This window comes from Microchirus variegatus (genome assembly GCF_963457635.1).
Source record: "Microchirus variegatus genome assembly, chromosome: 2".
Taxonomy (NCBI): Eukaryota; Metazoa; Chordata; class Actinopteri; order Pleuronectiformes; family Soleidae; genus Microchirus; species Microchirus variegatus.
Window position 1 is genome coordinate 38,877,361 of NC_139803.1, and position 21,940 is coordinate 38,899,300.

At 41.0% G+C, this 21,940-nt stretch overlaps 1 protein-coding gene across 1 annotated transcript; it reads left to right on the forward strand.

Moving 5' to 3' along the window:
* The first annotated feature begins 1,925 nt into the window (after positions 1-1,925).
* On the forward strand, positions 1,926-21,127 carry LOC310944898 (serine/threonine-protein phosphatase PP1-beta catalytic subunit-like). Its single transcript, XM_083910747.1, has 8 exons — positions 1,926-2,026; positions 15,954-16,085; positions 17,174-17,404; positions 17,498-17,602; positions 17,748-17,819; positions 19,427-19,578; positions 19,666-19,800; positions 20,616-21,127. The coding sequence occupies exons 1-8, from the start codon at positions 1,975-1,977 to the stop codon at positions 20,718-20,720; spliced, it is 984 nt and encodes a 327-aa protein (XP_083766873.1). The 5' UTR covers positions 1,926-1,974; the 3' UTR covers positions 20,721-21,127.
* Positions 21,128-21,940: the final 813 nt, after the last annotated feature.

Below are 21,940 nucleotides of genomic sequence, written 5' to 3' on the forward strand. Positions count from 1 at the left end.
GTTTTTCCAACTATAGACATAAATGTTGATGTTTACTGTATTGTTTGATACAACATATATATATATATATATATATATATGTATATATATATATATGTATATATGTATATATACATATATATATATATTATTATTTTTTAAACTATTTTGATTAGCAGCAATCATGGTATGGCAATGTTCGGGCAACTTAAATTATTAAAATTATATATATATATATATATATATTTAGTAATATTAAATTAAATCATTCAATATTAACTAATTATTAAGTCAAGTAGGGCTGAGCAATCGATCGACATCGCAAGGAGGCGCAATATTCCAAAATCTTTAGATTGACCTATACACATCATATTGAATGGTTTGGACTTCTTTAATGTCCATAAAACTTGAATAAAATGGAAAATTGTCTTTCCCAGTGGCACAAAGACACACAAGAAACACACACACATCACGGACAACACTATGCACAATAAATAGATAAACAGAATATATAAGTAAAAACTATGAAATCAGTCCAGTTGGCTCCAGAGAAGAGTTAAAAGTAAGAGTAAAATACATAAAGGGCCTATGATGATGATCAGTGTAGATATGCGATTAAAATAAAATGTTTTCAAAATGGTCCAGCCCTAAAACTCAAGTAAAGGCATTTAAACATGTTCTAAAATACAATGTGTAACCTTATGAATGAACTTATGAATTCAAATAGGGGAAAACTAAAGAACAACAAAAACAGTGACACTGTATTTCATGATTTAATCAGAATTTCAATTTTGTTTTTGGACTAATGGACTTTATTCCACCAACAGTTTTATTTTGAAGAGGTGTCATGTGTTTCCGGCGTCATCCTCCGTCCAGCTTGACACAGCTGCACCCTTCCGCTGCCTTTCCTTTGCGCCGCAACTCGCCACCGCCCACAGAAAACAGCGCGGAAATACCCAGATGACGCACTTGAAAGCATCAGAAAAGTAAGTTGTGAGTGGGAGAGGCAACAGCATAACTTTTGACTTCAGTCATCACCTGGCAGTGACTTTGAGACCGGAAAAAACATCTTTATCTGGGTCTCTTCCACAACTTTATTCCCAAGGTTGTCTGCTGTTAAAACAGCACCTTTACTGAATATTTCCAAAGATAAATGTGTTAAAATAATTTGCTTATTCACCCACTGACCCATGTCATTCCACTCAGCTGGTGACACATATAGCATAAAACTCCCCCAAACTGGCCAGGAAGTGAAAGATCAACATCTCCTACCTCTAACTATAAGTTAAATAAGCCATTATCAGTCTGTCATTTTTATTTATAAATACCGAATATGATTAAATTGTAATAACAATAATTCAGAGGCTTTACACTTACGCATTGGAACCAGTAGGGGGCGGTGGAGTGAAATAAATGAATAAATCAGTGCCTGTTGAGCGTGCATAGGCTAAATTGCTGGTTAATATTAATAAAATTGAGTAGCATCTATATATTATTGCGTGTTAGTGTTCAATAAAACAGTTTATGGCTTTGTTTCAAAGTTCCTGCAGGTCTATATATTTTCAATGCGAAAAACGAACACTAGATGGCGCCATTGAGCTCTTTGTTGGCCTGTATCTGAACCTCTTCAGACATGGCCCTAAGTCTTCTTTGTTTTGACGTGTCAAAAGCACCAAAAAAGTAGTAATTTAGCTAAAAGCCCTCGTAAATGTGGAATAAGTGGACCTTGAATCCAGATTTTTATTTTTATTTTTTTTAATTCACGATATAATAAACTCATTTGAAAGAGAGGGAAAATCCTTTCTAGTTGTAGAGAGTTTCCGAGGTGTACGTTAAGGCATCACAGTAGTTTTACATGGGAGGCAGAGAGTGGGAGGAGTTTGATGGTGCGTTCACGGCACCGAGGCGGGGCCTTGTCCTCCTGCCGGCTGCCCGACGCCGTCTCGCTTGCTCGCCCCAGACCGTCTGCGGAGGGCAGAGCTGTTGGTCAGAGAAATGGCGGAGGGGGAGCTGGACGTCGACTCGCTCATTTCCAGGCTTTTAGAGGGTGAGTTCTGCGATACTAGTCCGGTCACTTTACCGTGTGGTTTGTGGGTTTTTAGCCGCGGAGCGTGATTTAAGGTTTCATTTTGACTGAAGTTGACCGGTAAAGATTTACCGCTTTACTCGCTCGGAACTAGTTTGTAATACAACTCACAGCCGCCGCCTCCATGTCTCTTTTTTAACCGGTGAAGTTGCGATAAATGATAAATCTGTCACAATTTTGAGTGACTTCGTGATTTACATGTTGAGTTAAATGTGACTTGTCAGGTCTGTGTGAACAAAGTTGTAACTGGACGAGCGATGTCAGAACAACCGCTAAACTACAGCAATTTACCGTTGACTTGGTTAAATGTTATAATTAAAGTATAACATCATAAGTGGTGCTTTTATATTGTTATGACACACACACACTCACATGCATTACCAGTTATTTTGCCATTCACCATCCAAAGTAGCTCCGTCTGCTTTTTCCCCATTACACCTAAACGCACCAGAGATGGTAGAATGGGTTTGAAAAGTTCACATTCTCCTCAAACAAAGTCTGTAAAAAGTATGCCGAATAGTTCATCGCGATTGTCTGAGCTCTATAACTGTTTATCAAGTTTTACTTTTGTGTTTTCATGCAGCCGTAAGTAAAAATAGCTTATTTTCAAATGGGATCTGGCACCGTTTGTTCCCAGGTGAAGGGATATGTGTGTGTTAAGTGGTGATATTCACACATGCCATCGGGTCTATGATATTCCATGATAAATAAAGGCCTAAAGTTGTTCATATTTGTCAGTGTGTTATTTTGGAAAGCAGAAATGTAGCTTCTTTTAACTTTTTTGTTTTTGGAAATAGTTTTCAACTTAATTTTGGTTTTAATTGTGCTCTTTCCTCTTGTGCGTACATGATGAGAACTTTGTCTACAGTTTATTCCCATCAAGTCATGAAATCAACTGTTGCACATTATGTTTACTGTATATTTATATTATATTCCTAACATCTCTACCTTTGCACCAGAGTAACCTTAGTGCAGGGGTGTCAAACTCATTTTCACTGAGGGCCACATCAGCATAATGGTCATCCTCAAAGGGCCAGATGTAGCTGTCATACAAACTAAATGTAACCAAATATAATGTTGAATAAAGGTAACTACTCCGTAACATATTGCTAAATAACTTTCTGTATTTATTACTTATTCAATTTCACTCGTCTTATGATGTGTATACAGTGACACACTGCGATCTAATGGCGGTGCCGTCACATTGCAGGTAACGCAATTGCCATGCATGGTGGGAAATGTAGGTTATGGTCAACGCACGCCTTAAAGCAGCGTAGAACTATTTTAAAGGTGCCATATGTAAAATGTGGCCAAAAATGGTTACTATATTCAAATTCAAAATACCAAGGTCTTTTAGGTTTCGTTTTCCGACGTAACTGGCAACCAGTGGTTGCGCGGCAGCTGAGACTCTACTGACTCCAATGACTGGTAGACGGCGGTAGGTGGCGCCACATGCCAAAACACAATTTCAAAACATAAACATGATTTGCAGTCTGCAAAATATTTTTTTAAATTCAAATATTTTGGCTGTACTGTTGTTGTTGAGTTCAGTTTGTTATATGAACATTATCCTGAGTCTCTGTGACATATTAGGAGGATTTTATGGCCAGTTGCTTTAGATTTATTACATAATGCACCTTTAACGCTGATTTTTAAGACCAATTAATCCCTCGCGGGCCACATAAAATGATGTGGCGGGCCACACCTGGCCCCCGGGCCTTGAGTTTGACACATGTGCCTTAGTGGGTACTGCCAAAGAAAGCGCTGTTGTTGCTCCTGCTCCACTGTTATGTGTTGGGCATCAGTGGGTGAAGTTTAGCAGCCGTGCTAAATAAGGGATGGCAACACAGTTGACTTGAGTTGATCTGTCTTTTTCCCCGCGTGTCTGTCACTCTCCTGAATGCCCTGCTGTTTCTTCAGGTCACACGTCACAGCCTGTGACAGACAGAATTTGTCATCACACACACACACACACACACACACACACACACACACACACACACACACACACACACTGATTCACTGTGTTGGAAACCTCACACACTAATATGTGCAGTATGTCTGTGCCTGCAAACGAATGGGCGCGCCGCGGTTCGACACGTCGGATCATAATTTGGATTAATTGCTTTTTGGTTGCATAATAATGCCCGTTTGGTCTTGGTGTGTGAGCAGCAGCTGCATCAGCAGCAGTGTGAGGATGTGTGTGTGTGTGTTGTCAGTTTGGCAGGGCTTCTTATTTAGCCTCATATTGAGTTAGCTGTTGTTGTTTAGGTTTAATGCAGTGAAGGCAATTTGAGGGATGTAAATAAAAAAAGGTTTCCAGATGTGAGCTGTGAATTAATCCCACTGTTCGTACGTCTTCTTCCAGCTGATGCCAGTTTGTATCCGACTGGCTTGTTTTTGGTGAGAAAATGCCAAAATAAGCTGATCCTTATGGTTTTCTAAAGGCTGATACAGAGTCCCAAATATAACTTATATTATAACTCAGCGTTTTCATGACTGAAGCCTATTTCACACTACAATAAGGAGATTTTTAAACCTTGGAGATGCCAGAAAATATTAATTAACACTATTATTATTGTCAGCGGTGCTGAAACAAAAGGGCTGCAAGGATTATTCAATTATTAATTGATTCATAAATTAATCGTTGTCTATTTTGAGTGTTTTTACATGAATTCGAGTTCTGATTACTGAATATTTTCAAGTTTCTTAGCTCTATATAGTGAAGAAATCATTCAAATGGACTCGTTTTGTGGACCAAATAAGACACTGATCAGCATTTTATCAATAGTTTATGGACCAAACGATTATTCGGTTATGAAAATAATCTTTAGCTTCGGCTGTGAACGTTAATGCTAACGGCTATGCTAACGGCAGAAAGGTGAATGCGCGTTGTGGTGTTGTGCCAGAAAGGCCGTATCTCTCCGGCAAGAATTAAGCAGACGAAGAAGAAATTGGGGGCGTTCGCTGACATCTTATGTTCCCGTTAAAGCCAAGCGTAGTCAACGCATCAGGTGACCAGAGCTGTTGTATTATGGGATATCAGCAAATGCATCAAGATATGTGTAATGACAACAAGTTTCAGCAGGCTAAATAGGCCGCTACCTCCTTGTTGTCTATGCTGGCGCCCTCTACAGCTTTTATCTGCTGCAACACGAATATGAAAAAATTACGTTGATTTCACGAGAAGACAGAGACAGAATGACCTCTGCAGGTAGACGCAGGAAAAACCTATATATATATATAGCTTGATTCTATTATTAGGGTGACATTTTATTTTAGTATGTGATGATGATGATGTCTGGCCTTTTGCTGATGCTACTTTTTCTTCCTGATGAAACTTCAGTATCCTTATTTTACTCAAGTCTGCAAGAAAATAAATCTGAGTGTTTTCACTCATTGTTTTCAGTGACGATAGATTTCTTCCTTTAGGGACTTTTCCAAACTGAAATCCTTACCCACTGCAACTGGTTGATCACACACACATGCACACAAAGAGAGCTCCCTGATCTCCTAGTAAATGTCAGCATGCACAGCTGTTCCTGGAAGAAATGCACTTACCCTTTAAACACAAGGGTAAAGACTGACACGTGCAATACTTTTATACAGTTGCCCCTTCAAAAATATAAGGGAAAACAAAGTAGGAATGCGTGTAGTGTAACTTTATTTCTTTATTTAGTGTTTTTAAATGAAAGCTTTCACATAATAAATGTTTTTGATTCTAGTGGCAAAGAAAAGTCATCACAATAAACAGAATCTTCAAATAAAACAAGTCAATATTGATCATTTCTGCAATAAAAGTGAGGATAGAAACCACATTATTGTGTTTTTAAACCTTTTTATGAGCAGTTGAACAGATTTGTTTAATAAACTTTATACAGATGTACTGAACATTTGTTATATTGATCACCCCGCTCTTAAAAGAACCACCTGCTCTAGAATCCTTTCCTTCCACCTTTTTGGGTGTTAATATTCATGCAAATTTGAAATTAAATTTGCATTGTTTTCACGTACAAGCTAATTGTTTTCTCTTCTTTATTGGGTAACACAATAAAAACAGACTTTAAGCTCTTTTAATCCTGGCACTCGTACTTTTTAATATCTTTTGGGGAAGAAGATGCATTTTCCTTGTCAATCAGTCTGCGCACACGTGTCCTGCGGCGCGTCGCCTGGACGACAGGCTAAACCTGATTGACAGTTTGCAGTCGGTGTCCTCGTCAGATTCTGGCCTCTCTGGTTTCATTTGTTGAGACAATAACGTGTCATTTGTCGCCTTGTGACCCAACGATGTGAGTCACAGCTGTTGAAGTGAGCGGCTACAAGACCGTGTTTAGATGTACACACTGATTCGACTGTGTGTCGTTATATTGATATTGTTAAGTAGATCTTATCTTAACTGGGTTTTCCAACCAACTTGAACGCATTTCCATACCTCGTGTGCATGTCCTATGTAACCCTGTAGTTGCTATGGAAACCTGTCGCTCAATACTCTTTACCCAGAGGTAATTAAAGCAGTTCACGCAGGTCATTCGTGTTTGCCGAAAACAACTTTTAAAAAGTGCTTTGGCTAGACCTTCTGTCGAGCCTCCAAACTTTTGAGGAGAAAATTTGTGGGAAAAAAAGTAAATGGTCCTTTCCATCGAAACTTTGACGCGCGTTAACATTTGACAGCACTAAAAATCAAGTGATCTGAGTGTGTCAGTCAGTGTGTGTGTGTGTTTGTAGCTGATCAAAGGGTTGCACTTTGGCTGCTTTTGGGTTTTAATCACCGAGGTGTGACCTAGCGCTCCTAGCGCTGCGGTGAGGAGTGAAGGAATCGATGCTAACACAGCTTTCACTACACCGGTGCTACACGACGCTGCTGGAAATCAATCATCCTCTGCTGTTTCAGAGTAACATATCGCAGCACGTTTTCAGCTAACGTTGCATTTCTTTTCAAAGCGTTCACACAAACCCTTGAGTTGTCTCAACACAGCGGACGGCAGCTGCAGTTGTGTTTAACCTAACTTGTGTTTTTGGCCGTTTACTTGTCGAGCCCTCCCTACACCATCACCCCTTCATTAGTGTTTTTACTGTGATCCAGCAAATGCAGCCATTGCAGGCCCCAGTTTCCCCCCCAATGTGCCCATGAGAAGAAGGCTACACTGGCCCTGGCTTTAGCAACAACACACTCAGTCAGTGCTGGCGGGACCTGAAGACTTCTTAATGTGGCACAATCGGCGCCGCTGCCCCCCCCATACTTCAGTCAGCGGTGGCGAGAAAAGGCAGCACTGAAAGTTTCAGTTTGGAGCCGTTTTTGTCGTTTTTATGAACAAAGAGACTCCGAGCCAAGTCGTAGCTCAGTATGTAGGAGAGTGCATAAAATCAAACCTCCGACAGAGCGTTTCACTGCACAGGAGCTGTGTCCAGGTTGTGTGTTTGGCACACACTATTGAGCTGTGCCGATTGTAGATCGTAGTCTGCGTTCACTGCGGTTCAGCAGAGTTTATTTGGTGTTATGTAAGCAGTTTCGGCTGTAATCACAGAACACAAGCGTCAGTGTTGGTTTCTTTGTGTAATTCTCAGCATATGGTGCTTTTCCGCTATACATTTTTAACACAGTTCAACTCCTTGAGCCGATGTGACGTCGGTCACTGATTGGTCGGAGGGTGCCGTCACTGGAAGAGTCGACGAGAGCGACGTCCGACACAGAAACCGAACAATGTCGAACGGTAAGATCAGTATAAAAAAATCCTGAAAACACGCATTTAATCGCCCAACATTTAGCAAGGACATTTCTAAAATGTCGACATTTAGCGGTGACTGTGTCAGAGACAGGAAGTTCTGATCTTGTCTTATTAAAGGACTGATTCTAATGATTCAGTAACTCCGAAAACAACTACTTTGCCTCATCACTAGTTTATTTGTTTGTTTATTGCCGTGTATAAAACGTTGTCCCGGTAGATTTTCATGCAGCCGTGCTATGAGGACCCGAGTTGAGGAGCTACTATAGTAACGGTGCTTGAACTGTATAATGGAAAAGTGCCAATAGATAGCACTGATTTGCAAAGATGAATCTGTAAAGATTAAATAGAAGCTCATTAGCACAACAACGTGACTGATTCTCACATAAAGGAACTCAACCAACTCACGACCTAAGAGTCTCTTCCACTTCCAGTTTGCGTTTCGCCCGGTGACCTTTAATTCCAGTGGCTTGACGTGCCTGCCATGGTTTAACAGCTGTCTCACTTCCACATCTTTAGCAACGAAACCCCCGGCACTCGCAATTGATCATTTAAGCCGCCGCGCGTTAGCACAGATGTTTGCCAACATTCGCTGCCCGAGGTCAGCGATCATAAAACACCCGAGGGAGGCAGGAGCTGGAAATGATGTTGGATTGAGTTTGGCGTTCACTTTCATTTTTTGTTTCTTCTTTCAAAACCGGTGTTATCTGTATAATCTGGCTTTAGTTTCAGAACGTGTACGCTCAAATATTGTACTAAAATGGCTAAAAATGGCTTTTGTTGATTTTTTTTATTTACATTATTACAGCATGTGCGTAGTGAAGCAATATGTAGAATTTTTGGATTGTATTGGATTTTATATGTGTGTGTGTGTGTATATATATATATATATATATACATATATATATATATATATATATGTATATATATATATATGTGTGTGTGTGTGTGTGTGTGTGTATATATATATATATATATATAAATAAAGTCCAATACATTCCATCAATATTTATTTATACATATATGTGTGTGTGTGTATGTATATATATATATATACATATGTATGCACATATGTATGCACTCCACATGAGCACACATTTGCTGATGTGGAGTGATAATGTGATTTGGATCACCATAAGCGGTTCCCCATATAGAAAGTGCAGGGAACACTGGACACCAGCATAAGACACTGATTGTCCTCGTCTTGAGAGGTTTTACGTGTATATGCTGTATAATTAGTGCCACGCTGCTGCTTGTTTTCGTGGGGACGTGCAGGACAGCTGTTGCGCTGCGTTGGTGTTCAGTGTTTGCTGGCATGCTCCTCTGCTCTGGAAAACGACAATGGTGGAGCCTGTGCGCTGGTGAACGTCCGCCCCCTGGCACCAGCCGTCCAGCTAGGCTTTCAGATAAATCCCACTTTGCCCTCTCCTTATTTTCCCTCCACGTCTCCTCCACTTCCATTTCTCTCGTTGTGTTCTCCATCTCAGTGCCTCCTGTTTATTTCTCCTCCAAGTCTTTCCTCTCAATTTCATCCTTTCTTTCTTTTCGCCCCCACAAAGACGTCCATTCACCCGCGGGCTCTTAAAGGCCGAACAAAAACGTCCAGTGAAAGTGCGAAAAAGGGGCTGCGCAGAAATGCCACCGCAGTCAGGGATTTTCGGCCGTAAGATTTTCGCTCCCACTCTCCTCGCCAGAGGTGCTTTGTGTTTGCGTTCACAGAGAGGGGGGGTCACTGTTTTCCGTCGCCCCCCTGTGTGGGAGAGTTGTTATACAGAGGAGTGGAGGAGAGCTGCTGGCACCATGGTGCACTTGGAAAGAATGGAGTAAAAAAAGGAGGTCTTTATGGGCGCAGCAGTGAGGAGAACATGCACAGTCATCATAGTTACTTAAGAATTCATGCCTCTGCTTGACCCGTTAGATTCTTGGAATATTATAATCTGCCTTCATTAATAGGTTTCTATCAACAATGGCTGACTGCACCTCCACAGAACATTTTAGCTCCAATCGATCTAATCCAACTTTATTTATAAAACATCAACAGCTGAAACAAATAAAACAAATGTGTGACCTAATAGACCTAAGAACAAACGGTACAATACAGTAGAAAATATGTATATATATATATATATATAAAAAAAAACGAATAAACAGGTTATAAAATAAAACTATAAAAAGATAAAAACCAAAGTCTCATACTGGGTCGAAAGTCAAAGAGTAAAAATGGGTTTTAATTAGTGCTGGGCAAGTTAATGGCGTCAACGTTAACGCATGCTGCGTTTCCATGACGACTGACCGGAAAAAGATACGTGTGACGTCATGTTTACGTGAATCCCCGATTGTCTGTGTTATTAGTCTCTTAATTAGTCTCTAAAGTAACGTTAAACTTTAAAAACAGAGGCACACATTCGCAGTACATAGTTACGCTGGTTATTTGTAGCACTGCTCTTTTCGTTTAATAAACGGACCGCACCAATTCGACTGTAGGCGCGATAACGGCGCTAAAAGAACAGGTAAACGGTGCCTAAACATGATGTCACGCGTCTTTTCAGTCGTTATGGAAATGCATCATTCGTTACCGTGCGTTAACGGTGATGCTGTTGACAATATGTATTTTTTCTTATTTTGACTGATACATCAAACTGTTGCTCTCAATGGAGTGGACACTTGTCGTTTACTAGTATCCAAAATTCATCCTTTAGTTCTGATTGTATTTCTGTATGGACCTTTTACACGTTTCAAATGGTTATATGTATATTTAAAGAAACAAACAGACAATATGACAGCTTGACAAATGAATTAAAGTGGTTCTATTGTGGCTAGAGGTGCGGGGAAGTGTGTTGACGGCTCAACAGTTACAGAATAATAGACTTCAGGCCTATTCTGAAGCTCCTGATTTAGCGCTGACCTCGGTGACCTGGTTGATTTGAATAACTTTACGCAGCTCTTTGCCCGCTGACAGACGCTCCACTGTTGCGTGAGGCTGTACTCACCCTCGGCCCGTACCCTCCCTCCCGCCCTCTTCTTGTTCCGTCTCCATCGCAAAAAAAACGACGACAGAGCCTTTGTCCCGCTTCCTCCACTGAGTGGGCGCCCATATATGGTCATGCCTGGCAGAAGTGATCTGTCTGTAAGTTACTCTCCAAACCCCCCCCCCCCCTCCCTTTCCCACATTGTTCAAGTGAACTCTGCTCTTTTTAATGAATGGAAAAATAGTTGACTTCCTCAACCCTGGAGTTTGCAACCAGTGAAGCAGAAGAAGAAGAAGAAGCTCTTGTTGTTGATCACCCACCCTCTTCCTTTTCATTTATGTCCATACCATATAGGTATTCCCTTTAGTTTTTCTTTGTCCCCCCCCACAAAACATTTACTGAAAAACACTTTGTGTCGATGCTTATATTAAATAAAAGCTTTATTTGTTGGGCATAAGAAAAGCTCTGTAGGCTTGTCCCGATGACACACCGGGTGTTTGACTCCTTCATAGCTCAGCTGTGTGCTCACCTGGCGCGTCATTTATTCTCCGCGCTGCAACAGCTGTGGTTGAATGAGCACGCGGCACAATGATGGGAAGGGCGGTGAATTAAGTTGTCAGGTATTTGGCAGCCGGACTCTGATTCAGTGGCTTGTTCCTACTGTACGAGATTAGAAAACCCTAATAACATTCTCAGTCGGTGCAGGCGGGGTTTTGGAGCATTAAACGCCAAATCCTGTCTCTATTATTGACAGGTGTTATATAATCTCGCCCTGAATTGAATGGATTAATCCGATTTAGTGAGTTAACATAGAAATAAAGCCACCTGACGGTGTGACAGCGTAACCGGAAAAGATTTACTGCTTAACTGGTTTTGAATCGTCATCATTGGCTGTAGAACTTGAGTTGAAAATGAGGAACTTGAGATAATAATTGAGTGTTTCATTAATCGAGTTGTTATTCAACGTTTTAATGATTTTCTTTTGTTATTTGCAGCAAAGAACACGGAAAATATTCTCATATAACAATGTTTTCTTTTAATTAACACAAAAACCTCTCAAACAGATGAATTGATCATCAAATTTAGTATTTGGTTGAAGCTGTAATTGTATAATAATGCATTATAATATCTGTGTCAGTGAAGGAAACTAGATTAATGGAGTTTTTTTTTTTTAAATCCATTGGTTTCCATGTACATTCTTGTCATTGTCCTTAAATCTTAGTCCAAAATTGTTGGACACAGCTTGAACTGTAAGCGTCTGAAGCTCTGCAAGGAATGCAAAGAGGATTCTGGGACGGGAGGAGGGTGGTGTGTGAGGCGCGTGACGTCAACGCACAACCACCGGTGAGGTGGAGGACAAACGGTGGCCCCTGGAGTTGGGCCACACAGCCAAGAATGCAGCTTGAGGATAAATAGATGGAAGGGAAGGAAGGAGGTGGAGAGAGAGAGGGAAAAGGCGGTGTGGGAAAGGAACGAGAGAGAGAAAGGCTGCAGCCGCCACTGAAGCGCAGTCAGTGATTTTTACATTATTAAGCCAGAGAAAGGAAAAGAGTGTGAATAAACACCCAGGGAAACACATGCACATGTACCTGACCAAATTTGGGCGAGAAGGACTGGAATGTACAGCTCAGATGAGGTGTTCAAGGACCTTTGCTCACCACTGCCAGTGACACAGAAGTGACTCCCACACTTTAATTGAGCAAAGTTGGCGGTGCAAACATAACAGACATTACTCAGTTTATTATCAAACGTGACGCCGCGCAGTTAAAACAAGAATTATAAAAGATTAACTGCACATTTTGTCTTGAACAAACATCAATTAAGCAACTAATGATTCTTTTCATTGTCTTTTAATCTGTTGATCGTTGTTTTTGATTCACTGATGAGTTGTTCTGTCCTAAAAGATATAAATAAATTGTTGGATTTTAGAACAAAATGACAAAAAACCAAACAATTGCTGGGTAAGCAATTTTCAATAAGAGTTTAATCAATAAGAGTTGAGAGGGATAAATGCATTAGTGATTGATCCTACATTTCCCACAATGCAACACGTGTCGTCACACCTGACACCGTGTGTCCCAACGAGAGCTGCGTTGTATTTGTTGCCTCTTCAGGACTACTTCTGTCTTAAATAGTGACCTTGTCAGGACCAGTAGTCCTCATAGAGACCAAGACCTGGTCCTAATGAGGCAGAACAGCATTTGTTTGAGGAATTGATTAAGTTAAGGACTAAGATTTGAATTGTGATTGATTTAATGTTTCAGGATAACACTCAGTTAAGGCTGTTTGGATCTACTTGATCATTTTAATATATACTAAATGATTAATCTGATCTGAATCTTCTTTTATATAAACACAGACTTGTTGCTTCCCTTGAAAATCCCTCTAGAGTTGAGGTTAGAACGGGGGCAAACCCATCTCCTCGTCCTCTCATGTTTTCCTGGCCGTCTGTCTATAGTGGATGTATTGTTTTTGGCAAGTTTAATAATGAAGTGTGTGTGTGTGTGTTTCACTGCTGTTTGGGTGCAGCACATGTTAGTATGCAGGGCGTGGGATGGTTAGATGTTTGGTGGTGATGCCTCTTTATCTGCAAATCAAGCTCCACTTCCCTCCAGCAGCAGCAGTGGCGGTGACTCCGCTCGCCAACACCTCACAGGCTGGCAATTGGTCTTGCTGGGTTGCCATGGTGATCAGATGTAGGGGACCACCAGCTCCACCTACTCTCTTGTCGTTTTTTTCCCTCTTTCTCTTTCTCTCACTTCCATTCTCATTCTCCTAACTGGGAACTCTGCAGTGCAGTGGTTTGCAGAATCAGTGCGTGAGTGTGATTGTGTGTTCCTGGTTCTGCCTTAACCATAATGAAAGGGGATCCTCCCATGCAAGTGAAACTAGTCCTGTGTGTGTGTGTGTTTATATATAGTTGTGAGGACGATTTGGTTGGTGGAACCAATTTGGGTTTCTCGTCTGTGGCCACAAACGTGAAAAAACTTTTATTGAACAACACTTATGGTTGGTTTGTCTCACCAATCCGCGTTTTGGGTCTGCACTGCACTGGACATATATATATATATATATACATTTTTAGGGCTGAAACTAAGTTGTTTGTGCCAGAAAATGTCAGAAAATGTTGAGAAATCTTGAAATAGTTCCCCTGTTTTGTCCACAAACCAAAATCAATGAGTCTTAATTACACTCATTGACTTGACTTTGAAATAAAATTTTATTTGTTGCGCATAAAATTAACCTTTCTTTAATTAACCTTAAACCTATGTATAATAAAATATCTGATATCTTTACTCGGGCTGTGTGTTTAAACTGGGAATTCCACTTAATGCACGTGTTCTATTATTGCCGGATGACGAGCGGGACAATATAACAATAAAAACGTTATTTTCAGAATAAAAGCCCCTGTTTTGTTTTTGTTTGGGCCCATATTTGACATATGGAGCAAAGGAACCAGAAATTATGCACATTTAAGATGCGGAAATAATGGGAGAGCTTGTCAAATGATTTAATAATCAATTGATTGTATATATTTGACATAAAATAATATGTAAACTAATTAAAAAGGGTAGGTAAAGTTTTATAGCACTTATCCAGTGTGTGCAAACAAAATAAAATTGGCATGCATACATGAATTAGGTTATTTGGGGTTAGACTTGGGTCGATGTTAGGGTTGGGTATAGTCTGTTGTCGATGTTCTGGAGCTGGGAAATGCATTATGTCACTGAGTGTCCTCACAGCTGTAGAAAGACCAGACGGGAGTGTCTGTGTGTGTGTGTGTCCTATATCAGACCATCCCTCTCGGTCAGCTGAGCTCGCACAGACCTGCAAACGCATCATCACACAGCTGAAAGGGAGGGGGTGTGAAATCAACACACACACACACACACACACACACATGGAGAGAGACACTCCTGAATTGTGCGTATTAAACAATTATGCTCACATCCTAAAAAATACACACAGCAAACAGAGAGTGTCAGCTGCCGCGTTTTCACGTTTCCCTGTGAAAAATGTTGTTTATGTTTTGCTTGTGTGGACGCGGTCCAAATTTAGCCTGTTTTCACCAGGTGTGGGGTGTGGCAGGTTGTGTTTGGCGGTGGAGACGGGACGGAGGGAGTGTTTATGTCCAGGCCTAAATATCAGGGTCACATGGCATCACACGCACACACACACACACACACACACCCTTTTACCCTTTAAAACTTTATTAAAAACACCTTAAGACCTGTGAAGTGCAGGCAGGAATCTGTATTACTCACACATTTTGGCTGCAACACACTCATTCCCACTATCTACTCTTATTTGTTGACTATTTTATCACGTAATGGATGCAAAAGAATGAGTACAAATGTAAGTAAAACTACACTTAATTGTTTTTTAGAAAACCAAAAAGAAATGTCGCTATGACTTCATTAAACCAAGTACAGTATTTTATTCAAAGCTCAAAAACTGAACAAAAAATCCCCCAAAAACCTGAAAAAAATAAAATCTGCTTTTATTTTGAAAAATGAATCTTTCACATGTTAAAAAAATAAAAATTTCAGCTCAAATTCAGCTTTTTCCTAAAAGCACATGAGAATGAGCTTAATAAGACTACTTCTTTTTTGCATATTTTAGCTAAACAAGACAAGTTTTAATAAATAAAAGTTGCTGGAAGAAGTCGTGTTAGCGGTGGCACAGAAACTCTCAAATACACAGTCCAGTGTCCCGAGTTGGACCGAGCAATACAGAAAAGTAATCAATTCAGTCATTAATGCATAAAAATGACTCCATAAATGTCACTGAAGTAGGATGGGAGCTCATGTTTGCGCCATGGCTGCTGTATTAACACTTATAAAAACACATCGCAGGCATAATTTGAGCTGTATAATGAGTCACCTTTGCATGCAGCGCTGATGTAATTACCAAAGTAAAACAAGAGCGTCTTGTGAAGTTTCCTTCCCTGTTACACAACAAAAAAAAACACTCCCGTCAACATCGACACTGCCGACAACAGGCTGTTTCCATCGTCCGTCTGTTGACTAAACGCCGCCTCCCATATTGAGTCTGAAGTTCATTTTGAAAACTGGCCCTGTGGGAGTTGGTGTTGTGCAGTGATGCAGTGACGATCAGCCGAGGTGTATCTTATTATTTTGGGGAGGGAAAAGATAAAGATTTATAATATTTACCTCTATTTTATCTCCCCAACAGTCCGAAGATGTCGTCCGGGGAAGATTGTCCAGATGACGGAGGCCGAGGTGCGCGGCCTCTGCATCAAGTCCAGGGAGATCTTCCTCAGTCAGCCCATCCTGCTGGAGCTGGAGGCTCCACTCAAAATATGTGGTCAGTAACTTCCTGTGACATCTTCCGTCACTTCTTCCATAAGCTAACGCTGCTGCAATTACTACTAATACTACTTACGACACCAGTGCTGGGCACGTTAACGGCGGTTGACGGCATCAAAGTTAACGCACATTAACGCATGACGTGTTACCATGACGACTGACTGTACAAAGAGGCGCATGACGTCATGTTTACGCGACTCCCGATTTGTTACAATGAGTCTCTAAAGTAACGCTAAACTTTAAAAACAGAGGCACACATACGCAGTACACAGTTACGCTGGTTATTTGCGCTAACGGCGCTAAAGGAACTAATGCAGCTACGGCGTCTACTTTAACGCACGTTAACACATGACACGTTTCCATGACGACTGACCGGAAAAAAAGATGCGCGTGACGTCATGTTTACGCGACTCCCGATTTGTTACAATTAGTCTCTAAAGTAACGTTAAACTTTAATAACAGAGGCACACATACGCATTACACAGTTACGCTGGTTATTTGCGCTAACGGCACTAAAGGAGCTAATGCAGCTACCGTGTCAACTTTAACGTACGTTAACGCGTCGCGTTTCCATGATGACTGACTGGAAAAAAAGATGCGCGTGACGTCACGTTTATGTGTTGCAGCACCGGAGTCCAGGCACCATTTACCAGTTAGCTCCGTTAGCTGTGTTAGCTCCTTTAGCGCGTTAGCTCCTTTAGCGGCGTTAGCGCACCTACAGTGTTTATTTAACAAAAAGAGCAGCGCTACAAATAACCAGCGTACCTGTGTGCTGCGTGGACATGACGTAAACATGACGTCACGCGCATCTTTTTCCGGTCAGTTGTCATGGGAACGCGGCTTGTGTTAACGTTGACGCCGTTAACGAGCTAACGTGTCCAGCACTACTCGACACATTTGACAATTAAAAATGAAACAGAATTTTTTCTGTCAACACATTATAGAAACTTGAAACTTGAAACTGAACGTATCTTAACCAGAAAATGACTTTGGTATAATAATCATATTATCACTTAGTCGTTGACTACCAAAAAAAGAATCGCTAATCAATAAATGAGTCCTCTCCATGTTTGCCTTCCACTCCAGGTGACATCCACGGACAGTACACAGACCTGCTGAGGCTCTTCGAGTACGGCGGCTTCCCCCCAGAGGCCAACTACCTGTTCCTGGGCGACTACGTGGACAGAGGGAAGCAGTCTCTGGAGACCATCTGCCTGCTGCTGGCCTACAAGATCAAATACCCCGAGAACTTCTTCCTGCTGAGAGGCAACCACGAGTGCGCCTCCATCAACCGCATCTACGGCTTCTACGACGAGTGTGAGTACAGCGTCCTGGCAGGTTCCCCGTTCCGTTTCCGTCAAGTTGAACTTTGTTGAACGGCGTCTCATCGGCTCCTCCCCGATTTCACAGGTAAACGCAGGTTCAACATCAAGCTGTGGAAGACGTTCACCGACTGCTTCAACTGCCTGCCCATCGCTGCCATCGTGGACGAGAAGATCTTCTGCTGTCACGGAGGTAATGACGCCTTTGTCCTTAGATCCTCTTCATACTGACTAATCTGCTGTGAGCTAAGTGGGTCACAGAGCCACTTTACAGTATGGATTAATACCTGCATCCATGATGATGAGGTGTGATTGTGTTTTTGCCGTGTTGTCCTCAGGTTTGTCTCCTGACCTTCAGTCCATGGAGCAGATCAGACGCATTATGAGACCAACAGATGTGCCCGATACAGGTAAGTCACTCAGACACTTGTCTTGTCCATTACCCTTGAGTCGAAAACCCTCCGTTTGACATCGTAATCTCGTTTAATGTCGTACAATGACGGTAAAGATCCTTTCCTTTTCATTAGCACGTTAGCATTTAGCATCACAACTAAATGCTTCTAACCCTATAACCAAGTCTTAACACCTTCTATTAGCATCGCAGACAGGATTTAGCACGGGTATGCCTCTTTACCGTAACCCCTAGACCGTTTGTGATGATCTAGAATATTCAAAAACGACCGGAAAGCAGAGGAACGTCCAATCGTAGACGAGATTCACCAGCGTGTCACACGTTTGGGACACACTTCTTGTCATCTTCCCAGTACCGTCATTCCTAAATGGTTGAATAACTGCCAGATATTGAAAGTGAAAGTCAAAATAAATCCAGGTCACCTGATTATCATGATGGTCATAAGAGGGTTAACTGTGATAAAAATGACCTTTTACCTTTTTAAAGTTGTGAGGACGAGCCAAAAGTTGTCCTGACAGCCTACTATAGACCTGTACACTCAAATGACCTTATTTGTCCTCAGCTGTCCTAATAAGGACTCTCATTGACTTCCACTCATTTGGACAGCCTTGGGTTGACCTAACTATAACCTGTTAATGCCAAAACACTGACTTTAGCCTCGCCACAATTCAAATTGCTTGTTTTAACGATGAAAAGAAAACTCAAACCGATCAATCCAACATCGTCATTTCCAGGTTTGGGGAAAACGCGGTTTTCCTGGCATTTTATGGACTAAACGATAGTGGCCCCATCGCTTTCTGCAGTCATACATCATCACACTGCGATCGCCGCCGCTCCAGCTCCTCCACAAAAATGCACAGATTACAAACTGTTGCTATGTTTCCCCGGAGACATTCAGAGACGCTTCATAAACACCAGTTTCTCCACTCTTTGCCAAAATCGTACGTTTTATGACCCTAACACAGTGAGAGGACGTGAAAAATGACTCTGCAGTTAGTTTTTTTTTATCACTTCTGTGAGGACGTTTATTGAGTCCTGGTGAAACACAGCGACTTACTAGTTTGAGCCTTTGCCATCCTCTTTAAACCAGGGTTCTTCTTGTCCTTATAAGGCAGCCAGTGTTCCAGTGCTGGCAGCTGCTGTCTCTCAGATCCTCTTATGGTCTTTCAGGGAGACTCCAACTGTCTGGATGAGAAGAATGTGTTTATGTGTGTGTGTGTGTGTGTGTGTGTGTTCATTTAAAACAAGGCTGCCCAAACTTTTTTTTCCCTTGGACGGCCAAAATTCAAACTTAACCAAAAGAAAAAACCTACTTTAATGTTTAATATTAAGAACTGGGATCCCAGGTTAGCTAAATAATTTAGATTTTCACTTTAACATGGTTATAGAACAGCTTTATGTGAAATGTTTCTGTTGAAAATTGGATTAAAAAAGGAAAAGAAGAGCAGCTGGACGACGGCATTGCAAAATAATTGAATTTATAGCAGAAAATTGTGTTTAAAACTTAATTTTGTGATTGGACAATTGTGTTATAACTGTCCAGGTGTTGAGTTGCATGATTGTTGTTAGTTAGTTAATAGAACCATGTGTTTCCCCCTGCTCCAGGTCTCCTGTGTGACCTGCTGTGGTCGGACCCGGACAAGGACGTCCAGGGCTGGGGCGAGAACGACCGCGGCGTCTCCTTCACGTTCGGCGCCGACGTCGTCAGCAAGTTCCTGAACCGCCACGACCTGGACCTTATCTGTCGAGCCCACCAGGTACACACACACACACACACTGTTAAACGTGTTTGTAAAGACTTTTCCATCAGTGAGTCACGTTCCTGTGTGTTCTGACGCCCCCAGGTGGTCGAAGACGGCTATGAGTTCTTTGCCAAGCGGCAGCTGGTGACTCTGTTCTCGGCTCCCAACTACTGCGGAGAGTTCGATAACGCCGGCGGCATGATGAGCGTGGACGAAACCCTCATGTGCTCCTTCCAGGTACGCAGCCCTATGTGAAGAAAAGACGGCAGATTAAACCGGTACTTGAACGCCTCACGTGGAAGGAGTGTGACCTGTAATCCTCAAAAATCCTACTTATAGATTAAAGTGCAACTGGATCAGCCCTTGTATGAATTAATCCACAGTAAAATCATGTTTTAAGTTACATTTTTGAATTATTGGGCTCCTTTTTTTTTGCTAATTTTGTTGTTATTCTTAGTTTAAAGGGCGGTTTCACCCGTTAATTTTACCCCACTTATTTGGGAGTAAACAATGTAGGGCTTTTATTTTCTTTGAAGGCAGTCATTTAGATATATATTTTTTTATAATCCTAACTTCCTCTGTTGCTGTGGGAATAATACGTGTGTCTCAGATTCACTGACTGATGATGAAATAACACATTACTCTCTGGAAATTAGTTAAAAAAAATAAAAAAATGAGTGAAGTGGCCCTTTAAGTCACATTTGACTGGCTAAATTTAAGCTTTTATTTTGAAACAGGCACCCGCACAAGAATAAGTTTCGTGACCGATAATCCCACTTATAGATTCAAGTATGACTGGATTTAAGAGGAAAATCCAGATTAAACCTCATTAAAAATGTAATTATTGTAATTAAGTAAAGATATTTAAATTTAAAAGTAAAATTAAATGTAATATAACTCATATTAGTTGCTGTGAGGAGAAGTGTACACAGCCGTGTCGCCACCAGGGTTAAAATATGATTTAATTTGCACTAATCTGAGTGAACAATTAAGCGTAAAAAGGTAAAAATCTATGTTTTTTTCACATCTAATGTCTCTGCGTCTTTCCTCAGATCCTGAAGCCGTCTGAGAAGAAAGCAAAGTACCAGTACGGAGGCATGAACTCGGGACGGCCGGTGACTCCTCCCCGCACAGCTCAGCCTCCCAAGAAACGATGAAGAACAGAGGGAAGGGAGGGAGGAAGAGATGGAACCAACTGCTTTTTTTTGTTTTTGTTTTGTTTTTCCGACGACCTTTTCGTCAAGGAAAGGCCACAAACACTCTGCCGTGGACGAAAACAGACGCACCCACACACACACACACGTCTGTCTGTCTAACTTTTCACTCCAGAACTGCTGTCATTCACGCTTTTCCGATTTTTAAAAAACAGCGAGGTTGTCATTCTGTAGTCCAGTTTTTTTTTGTGTTTTTTTGTTCTTTGCTTATTCTTTTTTTGTGCTTGACGACAGAATGACGACTCAGTGAGTTTTACCAAACCTCTTTTCTTCAGACACAACGGGGAAATCGACGACGACTGCTGGGTTTTCAATAAAACAATACAGGGAATAAAATAAACGCACCTGGACGCTCTGTGTGGTTCTTTCCTGTAAAATCAGTCACTGTTTCAATCTATAAAACAACGTTTAACACGTTTAAAACAAACACTTGACTTTTAAAAAGTTACACGTAGATTATTTTACCTCCTCTTATTAACCTGAATTCAGTTTTGACTCCTTTTATTACAATAACACACTGGCTGCCTTCAAATAAGTTTCATATGAAATGGTACAGAGCCGCCTCATTTTTTATCATGTGTATCATATTATCGTGAGCTTTTATTTTGAAATTCACCCCCCCCCCCACTAAAATGTTTTCTTTTCCTGCCACTTTTTTAACTGAAACCATAGCTGAGGGAAATAAAGTCCTATTTTCATTAAACACTTAAAAACAATCGCACTTGTATCACGTTTTTATTGCGTCCTTTGACCTTTAACCTTTCACACACTTAGAGCAACATTAGTCCTTTCCGTACATCTCAAATATGATTGAATTATTTTCAATATACTTCATGCAAACTGGATTATTTTTGGTTTGTTGTATTATTGCAGCCTGGTATATGTGATAGAAGAGCAGAACCATTTGTTTATATGTATATTATTTTCTATTTTGCTATGTCATAATTTATTAGAGCACCAAAAGATTACGTTTTAACCCTTAATTGCCACGTTTTTGTCATGATGTGTCAAAAATAGTGATATGAACGGATTTCAATGAGCACATTTTTGGTGCGTAGGTGTGTTAGTGTGAGTATTTTAGCTAACGTTAAAAATAATAACCCCAACATCTAAACGTCTCGTCACAGGTGTAAATACTTCTATTTGTGACGGTTAATTTCTAT